At 48.1% G+C, this 13,002-nt stretch overlaps 1 protein-coding gene across 1 annotated transcript in view; it reads right to left on the reverse strand.

The window, feature by feature from the left end:
- The window catches only part of LOC119440207 (uncharacterized), a 78,034-nt gene that overhangs the window by 55,622 nt on the left and 9,410 nt on the right, over window positions 1–13,002 (reverse strand). The window contains exons 2-3 of the mRNA XM_049662810.1: window positions 10,534–10,682; window positions 9,506–9,667 (exon numbers count right to left, since the gene is read on the reverse strand). Of these exons, the coding sequence (XP_049518767.1) occupies window positions 9,506–9,667; window positions 10,534–10,682 (311 nt within the window). The remainder of the gene's footprint in view (window positions 1–9,505; window positions 9,668–10,533; window positions 10,683–13,002) is intronic.

Raw genomic sequence — 13,002 nt, forward strand, 5'->3', positions numbered from 1 at the left:
GCATTTGGCGAAACACAAATAAAAGTAACTAAAGATATAAACACACAAACAGTTTCTCTCGCATAATGTGTGCATAATTGTTTTTAGTGCCAAATCCTTCCATACGGACCATTGGTAGTCGCAACTGACACACAGCGACAGCAGTTCAGCGTTCTGACGGGTCCGTCGCATTTATATGCTTACAACCATTGGCAGTAGTTACAAGTCTTTGGCAAATGCTGTACAACATGCTACAATCCTCTTCGCCCCCCTCTAGAACTTGGATTTGTTTACACGAGAGAGTGAGCAAGAGAGAGAGAGATAGAGGGGGTGGGTGGCTCTTTAATGAATCCTAGGGAAGTAAGCCTGTCTGCATGCCTAGCATGCTACAATAGATGGCAATGATGAACAAATTTGTATGCACAACACATGACATAGATTCACAACATACACAAAACCCACTACAACACTCAACAAACTGAATTATCTCTACGAGACCAGTGTACTTGAGGAATTTTAAAAGCGGTTTCATTATACGAGATGGACTGGCAACGTTAGTTCGGGGGCCAATAACGTGTTTGAGCTTAAGCGGTACCTTCAGCTCGACTGCTCCATCTAAATACATGTAAAAGGAGAGTTTGTTTTTCTTGGCAACTGCTGCACCAAATTTGACGAGGCTTGTTGAATTTAAATGGAAAACCTAAAATCTAGTGAGTGTTGGGTTCGAATGCCTGATTTAGTTCGCCAATTTTTATAAATTGACAAAAATTGCACATTTCAGAAAACGAAATAATCAAGTCTACAACTGTGTAACTCAGCTATGAAAAATGATTTCACATTGCTGTGAATTGCGTCTAATAGTACATGTAAAGTGGACAAAATTGACATATTAAACATGAACCTCAGAAAAATTAGTAAGATATGGCAATCAAGATTTTGCAGAACCCTTGTACACAATGTGACGAATTAAGGTAAGATATAAATTGACATATCGAATTGTTCCGCTTTCAACAATCTAATGGATGCCGTTTACAGAACCGCGATATCTATTCTTGATACAGAGCTATTAATTTGTAAAATTCGTGCCTCTATTTTTCGAACTTTCAAATTTTTGAAAATTCTGTAAAAACATTCAGGCCCTAAATCGAAATTCTGCTTCCAGCTGTTGCTAGAATTTAACTGTATCTCTCAAACGCTATAAATTTCATTAAAATTAGTCCAGGAGTTATTTCAGGAAAGCGTCTCTGCGTTTTAACACGAAAGTGTTTTATGCCGGGGTCCACCAAGACTTCACTGACGTATTTCCGTCACGGAAATACGTCATAGAACATAATACAAAGAAAGAAACCAGAAGAAAAAGTTCCACAAACATGCAAAATTTCGAAATCGAACCCACGACCTCTCGGTCCGCGACGATAGATCGCCGAGCGTTTAACCCATTGCGCCACAAACGCATTTGCACAGAGCTACACAGACGCGCCTTATATATCTAACACTCCTCCGTGTACCCGCGCTCTTGCTCGGGGCGGTGCCGCCGCCTACGAGCAGAAAAGAGAAGTACTGCATTATGACACTAACGCGCACCGACAGTGAACGCTTCGGTGGTCTCAGCACTACGACGCCTCGATGCCAGCATTCGAAGGGACGCTGGCATCAAGAAGCACTACCAACGCCACTTAGGTGGCGTTCACCGTACTCAGCACAGCGGAGCGTGGCCTCCGCAATTAGCTCTGAAAATGTTTCTGAAGTTGATCGCGGAGGCTGCAATTACGACGCGCTGTACGCGCTGATTTGATTCGGTGACGATTCAGTTACGTGCTTTGTCTTGCGCGTTGTATTAGTGTGTCAGTTACGTGCTTCGTCTTTCGCGTTGTGCTAGCGTGTGCAGCGTAGTGCAGCTTCCATATGCACGACGGTTGCTCATGGTCATCGACGTTGGTAGTCGTGATGGAGGAGACGTGCCACCAGGCGTCAGCGTGGGTGCATCAACGCCTAAGGGCGCTTTAGCCACAAAACACCAATAGACATTATATATCAATGTGCAATAAACATTACACTACTTCTGTGAAGACACGTTTCACTTTCGTGTTCTATACCGATTCCTATATAAGAGGGATCAACCACATTTTTTTCATGTATTTGAATAGGCTGCGTCGGAGTTGGGCCCGAGCTAAAGCTTCCTCTTAAGGATTTTGTATATGAATGCTCATTGCGACCATTGCAGCCATTAAGGCTGTTCTTTGTAGTTAAATTGCCTGCAAGGCACATATTAGGTGGGCTATTCCTTCCGGTATTTGCACGCCGAGCACAGTAGCCACCTTATCTGTTTGAGGGAGACGACGACGAAGTGATTCTTGCACAGATCATTGTTCCTTCGCGCTGCAGTATTTTCGTTTATTTCCCGTGTTTTGCTGAGAGACGCCACTCCCATTGCTACGGCAATGGAAGTGGAGTCAACAGAACGCCTACGGGACGTGACTACCACGGCAGGAATCAGCCCGAGAAAGAGAAACTGCCCTCTAAGTCAAGCCGGCAGTGAGGACACTGTGTTGATCTCCAGTTCAAGCGATGACGACTCAGATGATGAAGGCTTCGAGAAAGTGGTACACCGGAAGGCCAAGAGAAGAAACATCAGCGAACTGTCTTCGTCAAGTAAGTCAACTGTCCTACTACATCGAAGGCCATCGGCGCACACAATTCTGACGACCTGTGGACACCCTCAACCGCCTTAATAGACAAGTGGTTTCTGTTTCTCCGGAGGCTCTTGTCCCAAGAGCGATTAATGATACCAGGATTAATAATCGAAAGAATGTCCTGGCTATTGATGTTCACAACCGAAGCGCAATCAATGCTTTGGTGGTCGTAAATCTCCTGGGCAACATTAATGTCCACTACCTCGTTCCGCAGGACTACGAAACCACGGCTGGTGTTGTTTATGATATTGATACATCGATTAGCGACAGCGACCTACCAATTTTATTCAAACCTGCGACAGATTGTACTGACTTACTGCAAGCCCGGCGCCTTGGCAACTCGAGCTGTGTAAGGCTCGTCTTTAAAGGTACCTGCTATCACACGTAAAGGTCGGACACATTCGTCATGTGGTACGGCCTTTCGTACTAAAACCACTTCAGTGCAGATGTCAAAGACTTGGACACGTGAGTGCTCTCTGCCGAAATTCAACGGTATGCCCACGATGTTCCGAAAAACACGACGCTGACACCTGCCGTGCAACGGAGCTCAAGTGCACAAATTGTCAAGGATCGCACGCTGCATCTTCAAAAGACTGTCCACACCTAAAGAAAGAGCAGAAAATCTTGAGGAAAATGGCCAGAGACAGATCATCACACAGAGATGCTTCTGCTGCAATAAGGTGACATCGCTGCCGAAAAGTAAAATCCACGAAATCCTCTTCAGGTTCAAGGGAGATGCCTCGTCCTGCAACGCCGCCCCCTGCTCCATATATCTCCAATAAGAGCACGAATGTCAGCGGAAAAAGTAGCCATGCTGTTGATACTTCATCAAGTGAGGTTTGGCCAGCGCTGCCGAAGACATGCCAAACACCAGAGCCACAGCACATGACTCGCCACTTGAAGTCCAATGTTTCTGCAGTTGACCACATGCGAGAGAAGGATTCGCAAGTGATTGCTATGCTGAAGTCGCTCACGAATGTCATGCGTCTACTACTGACAAACACGGATACTCCGGCTGCTCGTAGCGCACTGCAAGTACTAGATACGTTGACTCCAGTGCTTGAAATCTTCGTATAGCACCATGGCCCGCCCCTCGCTGCCCTTCCACAAGGAAGTCAAGAAAGCATCTCTATTGAAGTGGAATGCCAGGGGCCTCAAATCAAGAATTACAGATTTTAGACACTCTGTCTTCGAAAACCGTTTGCCCATCCTCGCAATTTGTGAACAGAACGTTAAAAATGTGATCCGCCTTTCTGGATACGAAGCATTCATGTCTTCTACCTGTGGTGATGTGAGCAAGGTCATTGTATATATGCGATGTGAACTGACATACGTGTTGCACCCAGTCCCACCTCACGACAACAACCAGTACGTTTGTTTAATCGCAAAGACGAGGGAGCTTACGTTCACTCTCGTCGCTGCCTACATTGCTCCTTCAAGTCGCTTCGACTCTAAACGACTGCACGACGTGTTATCCACGACACCCGGCCCTACGATGCTCACCGAAGATCTTAATGCTCCCCATCCGCTTTGGTGGAGTTTTAAGATGGACTCCAGGGGAAAGAGACTAGCATCTTTTGCAACACAGCACAACCTTTTTTGCCTCAACGATGGTAGTCCCAACATATGTACGAGGGATTACATACAACAGCTGCCTAGATTTGACCCTGATCTCTCGGCGTCTTCAAAGAAACGTGCAATGATTCTCAGACATCGAATCACATGGCAGCGACCATATTCCCACGTATCTGAAGATCAAGGGACTATTTAAATACTCCTCCACGACTGTCCAACGAATCGGCTGGTCAGCGTTTCGGTCACACATAGAGGAATTATGTCAGGCAGGGAACCATTCTAGTCTGGAACACGAAATTCAAAAAGCCACGAAAGAGACTACGCGCGGTTTTCCGCCTTTCCCAAAATATGAAGAATTTGAAGCTGAATTGCAGCGATTACGAGCGATTCGCCGGCGGTCTGAAAGAAGACGCAGGAGAACTAAATCCAGCCACGATCTCAGAGAGGCAAGGCGAATGCAAACGAAGATTCAGTGGCGCATCGATGCGCTCCAATCTCAAAAATGGAAACGATTCTGTGAGTCGTTGGATCTGCGTCAGCGCTTATCTCAGATATGGAGTACCGTGCGTGGACTTCACGTATCACCGCAACAGCGTGTTCCTTTCAAATCTCTCGCTTTGCACGAAGGTTGCAGATAGATTGAGATTGCTGAAGAATTTTGCTCAAGACTTGCTGGCTTGCAACCTCAATGTGCGCTTACACCATTTGTCACTACTGCGTCTCGGGACTCCCGTATGGATGTCATGTGTTCGATGGAGGAACTTGAAGCAGCCCTGGCGACTTGCAGGCGCTCTTCGTCACCTGTGCCAGACGGCGTTACCTATAGGTAACGCCGGCCAGAATCTTGGCCAGAAGGCGCAACTCGTGCTGCTAAACCATTACAACGAGTCTTGGCGCAACGGTATGGTTCCACGTGAATGGAAATGCAGCCGCTTGGTATCACTTCTACAACCAGCTAAATCACCGTTAGAATTGTCATCGTACCGCCGCATCGCTCTGGCCAGATGCATCGGAAAAATAATGGAAAAAATGGTTTTGACGTGCCCGGAATGGTACCTGGACAATTACAATGTGTACCCAAATGCTATGGCTGGCTTGAGGCGTGGGCGTTGATCCATAGATAATGTCATCGATTTGGTCACATTTGCTCAACATCAAAAACATCTGAAACGACTCACTGCGGCATTGTTCCTTGACATAAAAGACGCCTGCGATAAGGTAGCACATTAGGTCATTACAGAGGCTCTGATTGAAGCCGGAATTGGTAGCCGCACTTTTCAGTGGCTATGCAGCTATTTGACTGACAGACATTTCTTCGTGATGACCGAGGATGGCGCCACGACTCACCACCAAACATTCCGTGGAGTACTACAAGGTGGGGTGTTGAGCCTGACACTATTCAACTTAGTACTCGTTGGCCTAGTCAGATGTTTGCCCAACACTGTTGAAATATCAATCTATGCTGACAATATCTGCATCTGGGCGTGTGCTGTAACACGACTGCAGGTACGAGCAAGGCTACAAAAGGCAGCTACGTTAACATCATTCTACTTACGAAAACAGAACTTAGAGCTGTCTTCAGAGGAATGCTGCCTTGTTAGATTTACTCAGAAGGCAATCAGGCCTTACTCTGTAATTGTCAATGGGCAAAGAATTGCAAATGCACGGAAACACCGCTTTTTAGGGATACTTATCGACCGCGACCTATCGTGGAGCCCGCACGTTTCATACCTAAAGAAGAGGTTAACGACCATAACACAACTCCTGAAATTCCTCGGTGGAAAATCATCAATGCTGCAGCTTTATAATGCCTTGTTTCTCGGTTTCGCTAGATACAGCGTCCCGGTGCTAGGCAACACCTGCAAAACAAACCTGCGTGTACTCCAGGGACTACAAGCTCAAGCCCTAAGGACGTGTCTTGGTTTTCCGAAGTGTGCGTCTACGGCGGCAACGATTGTCAGAGCGCGTGGTCACCCAATATCAACGTACTTAGCCACCGATGCTCTCAGGACGCATATTCGGTACGTTGCCCGACTACCTTCCCGCCATCTTTCATCTTTACCTACAGAAAGGCCACACAGAACTTTCAGTCGCATAATCGCTGCCAATTGTACCTCGTTGCCAACGAACTGCATGCCTGCAGCGAGACCATCCTCACCCTTATGGTGCCTGCACAAACCTGCCATACGCCTCACCATCCCAGGAATCACGAAGAAAGCTCACATGCTGTCTTTTGCCTTGAAACAGGCCGCATTAGGACTTTTACATGAGGTTCACAGTGGCCGCGTACATGTTTATGTCGATGGCTCAGTCACACCTACAAGGTGAGCAGCCGCGGTGGTGATTCCAGCAAGATCCATCGAGATACAGCTAAAGACGTCACATGTCTCATCAACGACAGCTGCTGAACTGGTAGCCCTCCGTGCGGCTCTTCATTTCGTTCTGGAAGAACCACCCCATCCATGGTCAATCTTCTGTGACTCCAAGGCAGCCCTCCAGAGTTTTACTCTCAGTACTGCGCCATGGATCACACCAGCAGCTCGTCGCAGAGATCAGACAAGTACACCATCGCATAGTTCATGAAGGACACGACATATCAGTGGTTGCCTAGTTACTGTGGCACACATGGCAATGATCGAGCTGACGCAGTGGCCCGATCTGCCCATGACGGTGTCAACTGCGTTGCCATTCCTCTTTCGAGAGCCGATGCAGCGAAAAAACGTTCCGCGCTTGCGCGTGAGCTAACATTATTTCAATGGGAATTCATCTGATTTCACATGTGCACGCCTTCATGCCCTGGACCCTAATTTGCAGCTCCGTATTCCATTCGACCTTCCATGACGGGACTGCACACTTCTTGTCCGTATATGGCTTACAGTAGCATTTTCAAATGCGTACTCCTTTCTTATCGGAATGGCGAATAGCCAACTTTGTGAATCCTGCCGGTGCAACGAAACAATCGCCCTCCTTCTTTGTGAGTGCCCTCGTTTCAACCCGCAGAGAGCAACTCTCTCAGCCACGATAAATCAACTGGACAAACGCCCAATAACAGAAACAACATCCTTGGAAACTGGCCTACAGAAACAACGGCGCGAGCTGCCCTGAAGGCATTAAAGGGATACGGACTCAAAATTTGAAAATTTTACGAAAATGCTGAAAATTAATCCTCAGTGTGTGATTACACCAAAGAAGTAGTTATTTAGTTCATTTTTGAGCCGACGGCTTTATTGTTGGCATTTTTGTGAGCGCGCGCCTCGCCGCCCAACCCACGGGAGTTGGAAGGCGTGACGTCACGACACCCTCGTCGGATAGCCAGCCGGCCGGCCGCGGTCATTCGAGGCGCGCCGACGCTGCCATCGCGAGCATTGATTCGATTTCTGGTGCCTCTACCAGCGATGAGCACACGTCTAAAGGCGAGGACCATTCCAACTCGGCAAGAAATATTACCGCTTACGGTTGCGAGCCTTCCGCGACAAGCGACGAAGAAGAGCAAGCGGCCGTGGAAGTGCCGGTCAGGTTTTCGCGAACCGTAGCGCGAAGATTTCGCTCTGCACCAGACACTTGTGCAAGAATGCACTTGCTCTGTAAACTTGCGTTTTCGAGAGCCCACGCAGGCGAGGCAGCTGCGGGGTACTTCAGCACTACGTGGGTGACTGAATAGTAGTTTATGCCGTCGGCGTGAGCAACTGCTGTGAGGTATCAGTACCTCCGAGACACTCACGTCAGCTTCGCCAGCCGCCAGACAGATGGCAGCACCTGTCTAGTGTTCTCCCCCAGCCTGTGCAAGCGCAGAGCTGTGTGTGTGTCAGCCCCGCTGCCATGTAGGACTGATCCCGTGAGTCACGCTCGCGCTCGCTAGCCTTGTATTGTTTTACTACGCTTCGCCAACTTTTTTAAAGACATTACTGCCTTCTTGCCTAGCCTCAGGGCATCTCGCCCCAGCCTCGCCCTCACACTGCTCAAGAAGGCTGCAAGTGAACGAAAACAGTACCGACATCTTTTCGCCTCCTCTTTTCAAACGCGCCGCTGATCATTTCTGCCTTGCGTTTTCGTGAGAAGACCGATGGCAGAGCGTCTGGCTTTAGGCGTAGCGTTTTGAGCGGCGTGCCGAGGCTTCTACAGCATAGCCGGGCTGGTCACATAATCATCGTCGACGAAGTGGTCTCCCGCAAATGAAGTCATTCTTAGAGGTCTCTAGGACTGGGCCTGATGGCTGACAGGCAGGTATCCAAAGTTTACGCACCTTCTCGTCTCTGGAAAACGTGTGCGACGGCGTGTCACGACCGACGATGCTGTTATAACAGCATTGTCTGGACATTTCCTTCCGCCGCGACGAACGCGTCAATACCGAGCGACGACCGCGGGAAGGCACATGTAAGACGCACCACCTGCAGTGGAGCGCCGACAGGGATAATGTTTCAGACGGACCACGTGCGAAGATCGACGAAAGGGGTTAAACAAACGCTACAAGGGACCGACACCCCCGGAAACACTGCGACGGCTGTGGCCGACCTTGGCCGCGCTCGCGCGGGTAGGTGTTATCACGTCAAATTGCAGCTTCTGCCGGCGGCCGTTTGGAGGCAAGGTGCAACAGAAAATCGCAAAAAAAGATATTTTTTGTTTTTTTTCAAAGCAGCTTGTTGTATTCGTCATTTTCAACAGTTCAACTTTTGTTCCGACGCGAAAAACCACCCGCCAACTTTTGTGTCCCTATCCCTTTAAAAGACACCGGATTCAGTGACAACTTGTGACTCTACACTGTGTGACGTAGGATGGAACGTTGAAACTATGCAACACGAGAACGCCTTCGCAGTCTGCGTGACAGTGCCCACAGAAACATTTCTGTTTTGTGTTTGTGTGCGTGATTTTCTTTCTTTCCTTTTTTTAGTTATCTTTTCTCGCTCTCTCTCTCCCGTTGCATTCCCTTTACCCCTCCCCTGTACAGGGTAGCCAACCGGAGATAATCTCTGGTTAACCTCCCTGTCTTTCCTTTACCTTATTTTTCTCTCTCTTATCTGTTTGATTTTAAATAGAAAGTATTTTATAATTGTGACATTTAGGCGAATGCAGGTGTAAGCATGCTCGATCGCGCCTGTCAAGACCACATGGGATGCGAAACTCAGCACTTGATATCGTAAGTGCAATTAGTCGCTTTCACTGCTATGGGTAAATGGATAACGTTGAATACCACGCCGCGAAAGGAATACGCTGCCTCAGGCTAATGAACTAGCCTAGAATGCCACAGAACGTTCACTTGCCTGGACGACGTCGAAGTAGGTGAGCTTCATCTTATCTAGGCTCTCCCTGACGCTTTCCAACGTCCGGCCGCTGCTGAAGTCGAACATGCGCTCGCATTCTGGCTCGTAGCGGCCCACTTTTGTGGCGACGTGGAATGCATCTCGGGACACGCCTTGTAGCGCCTGCGAGGAACAGCGTAGCGCTTGAATTGCACCTGCCAGCAGTGCAAGTTTTCCGAGAGCCTGCGTCAACCTTTCTTCCTGATTAAAAGCTTTATTATAGATTTTTTTTCGTAATTAGTGGATTATGCATTTCAATTTTTTGTGCAAGTAATGTCAGCCTCTTCGAGTTGACCAGCTCATAAATTAGAATTGTGCTATCTGCCTCAGGCAACTTTTAAAATTTGTTGAAGTTGTTCGCTGGAACACCCGGTATAGTACCACTAAATAATTAATTTATGGCCCATATTACAATTTACAAATTCTAGCCATGGCGTTCGCAAGGCGGATACACTTGGAACGAATTCTCAGGATGACACCAGTTTCGAGATTATAATTCCCGAACTTTGCGGAGAAATGCATTGGCGTTTCAGTTACTTTTGTGCTTCAATGCATAAAACAACGCTTTCTCAAGAACTCATGGCTCTCGTGATAAGCAAGAAACACGAACCTTCAGCGAAAACGCCCGTGAAAACGAAAAAAAAAAACGCTCGTGTTATCCATTTGTTAATCCACTTGCTAAACTGTGACGTGCATCTCCCGTGAGGCGGTTCTCACCTTCATGACATGTTATTTGTCATGACCATCCAAGTCTAAAAGCTTTCGCGTTCTGCGCCTAACAATCGATAAATTAGGCAAGATCAATAGAGCGAATGCCTGATATCATTAGATATCCTGGCTCCTCTATGAAGATGGAGAATCCTGCCGCGACCCCTGACCAGAATGACCTTTGCGGTGCCCAATCGCGTCTGCAGTTACGTATGTCACAGAAAGCAGTGTTCCTGTAGACCTGAGTGCTGAACGATTTCTGTCAGGGCAGATCTGCGTACCTTTCCGAGAACAACCTCGGACCTGCCCTGCCCGTACCAAGGAGCCGTGTCAAAGTAGTTCACTCCGCAGCGAAGGGCATTGCGGACTGCGGCCACAGCCTCCTCCTCTTCCGCACTGCCTTCTTTCACGAGCCCCAGACCGGAGGCACCTGCATAGACAGGTAGTCTGGCCGTGAGCAAAACGTGAGCCGGCCACAGCGCCTAAACTGACACTAAATCCCCAACTTAGCTTGACAAAGCATTCCTTGTAAACTCTATATTTGATAATATTGCGGTAATAGGCTGATTATTCAAAAAAAAAAGAAATAGAAGTAAGAGTTCTAGTTCTCAAATTTCGTGCCGGGATGCCAGCGCCGGTGCGTCAGTGTGACATCATGGATTTTAAGGGTGTTATCATATGTATTTAGGATTGGTCAGAAGCAATAGAAATTCATGAATATTGCTAAGTGTTGCCTTGGTTATATTGTGCATATTTATTGTTTACCGACAAATCAAGGCTAAACCCTAGCAGGCTCCGCCAAAGTTTTGACATCAAGGCATGCTGCGGCTGCAACTTTAATACGGTGTCGCTAGCCACCCCTCGTTCTTTCTCCATTTGGTTTCCTGGCTTACTAAACCTTCTCTCATAGTTGGAGTGTTTTTTACGTGTAGAACACTAATTTATTCGTCAAAGGCTGAAATACCTTTATTCTTTTTTTAGCGCATGTTAGTTTGGGAACTGCAGTAATTTATAGCATTTTACGCATGAAAAGCCTAAATCTTGTTGTGAACGGCGATACATTGCCTCTCGGCCGCTCAATTCATGCAGATCGTCACACCGCACATTATGGCGGAAAATCTATGCAATGGCTGCCCAGCGGAACGTCACGTAACGTCTAATTGACGCTTACAAAACTGCTCTTCCTGTGACGCTTCTCACGTGATATTTTTTAGCTAATCAGCAAGCTGACATGGTGGCTATCTTATAGCGCTACCACATACTCACGAAATTGTAGATGCATTGCGCGGGCATGTGCAAGCTACCAGTTACTTTATTTTTAAGCGCCAACAGCGCTATATGCCTGCTAAGGACCGGAAGAAAGTTTTATTCGAAATAGTCTGCAGCTCCATGCACGTCACGTTTCACGCAAAATTGTGCTGTGCAAAACTTCCATTCCCGCCACAAATTTCAACACACGTGACCTCTCAACAGTCTACCAGAGAACCAACATAAATAATGGCGGCCGTGCAGCCTCCATGCGGCGTTGTGGAGGCTATGTTCTTACGATAAGTCAATGTGGGGCTCTCTTTGACAGCAACCTTTTCCAGGTGTCTGCTACAGCGACGACAAGCGCAACCGCTCTCGCCCGTTCATGGTACTGTCAAAACAGTGGCAGTTCCGGTATTACGCAGTGACTATACTAATTAGGCAAAAAAATATATATATAGCCCCTCCCCTGTCGAGAAAATGGGGGTAAGCGAAACTTGGTCGTGTATTTGTTCGCTGTTTCGTAACGAACTTCACTGACGAGTACCACGTTGTGCACGAACCACAGCCGGTCACACGCACTGCAGCTGGCTCCGAAGTTCCGGTTGAGAAACTCGCGTTGAAACGTGGCCTTCGCACCGGGGAAGTTGGCGCGCTAGCGTTGCCGAGGCGTGCACCACGGTTGTCGGGTTCCTGGAGGGCTAGACGACGCTGATGTTTGGCCTCAACATCGCGCTCCCGCAACTCGGGGTCCTGGACTCTTCGCTGACGTTTAGCCAGGGCTATGGAAGCCCTCACGCTAGAATCGGCACGTCGACGACGAGCCCTTTCCCGAGTGAGTTCGCGGCGCCGTTGCTCAAACGCAGACGGCTCCTCGGCGGAACGCGCCACGCGGGGCCTTCCAATTCGTTCGCCGAAACTGATCAGAGCCGAGTGAAGCCCGGCGGAGCGCGCGCCAACCCCCCTTTCCTTTTCGTTCCCTCCCTGCGACATACCAAATGACCCTGATTGGTCGCGCGCGTCACGTGATCCGGCGTCGGCGCAGCTTTCCCGGCACCTGCTCTTTCTTTCTTTATTTCTTTATTTCCTTCTTTCGTTCTTTCTTTCTTTCGTTCTTTCTTTCTTTCTTTCTTTATTGTCCCTGGATCATACCCGCATATCCCTGTGTCATGCCCGCATTGCACACGTGAGTTTTTCCGTGACGACAACGCCACCGAAACATGTGAACCAATACAAGCTTCGCTTGAAAAGAAATCACCGCCCAAGCACTCCGTACAGATAGTTAACCAGCGAAGCTGAAACGTGCGGCCCCGGTGTTTATCACTGGATTAAGCCCGACGGTACATTAAAGTGTTCTTCAATTATTGGTTACGTCTTTGTGTTTCTTAGTGAGGTTACACACACATGTTCGGCGGTGACGGAGAAAACAACGTCACTGACGGTATGCCCGCACTGCGCCGTTGTCGTATTGCAGCTTACGATCTTTCAAAATTAAATTACCT

The sequence above is a fragment of the Dermacentor silvarum genome, chromosome 2 (assembly GCF_013339745.2).
Source record: "Dermacentor silvarum isolate Dsil-2018 chromosome 2, BIME_Dsil_1.4, whole genome shotgun sequence".
Classification (NCBI taxonomy): domain Eukaryota; kingdom Metazoa; phylum Arthropoda; class Arachnida; order Ixodida; family Ixodidae; genus Dermacentor; species Dermacentor silvarum.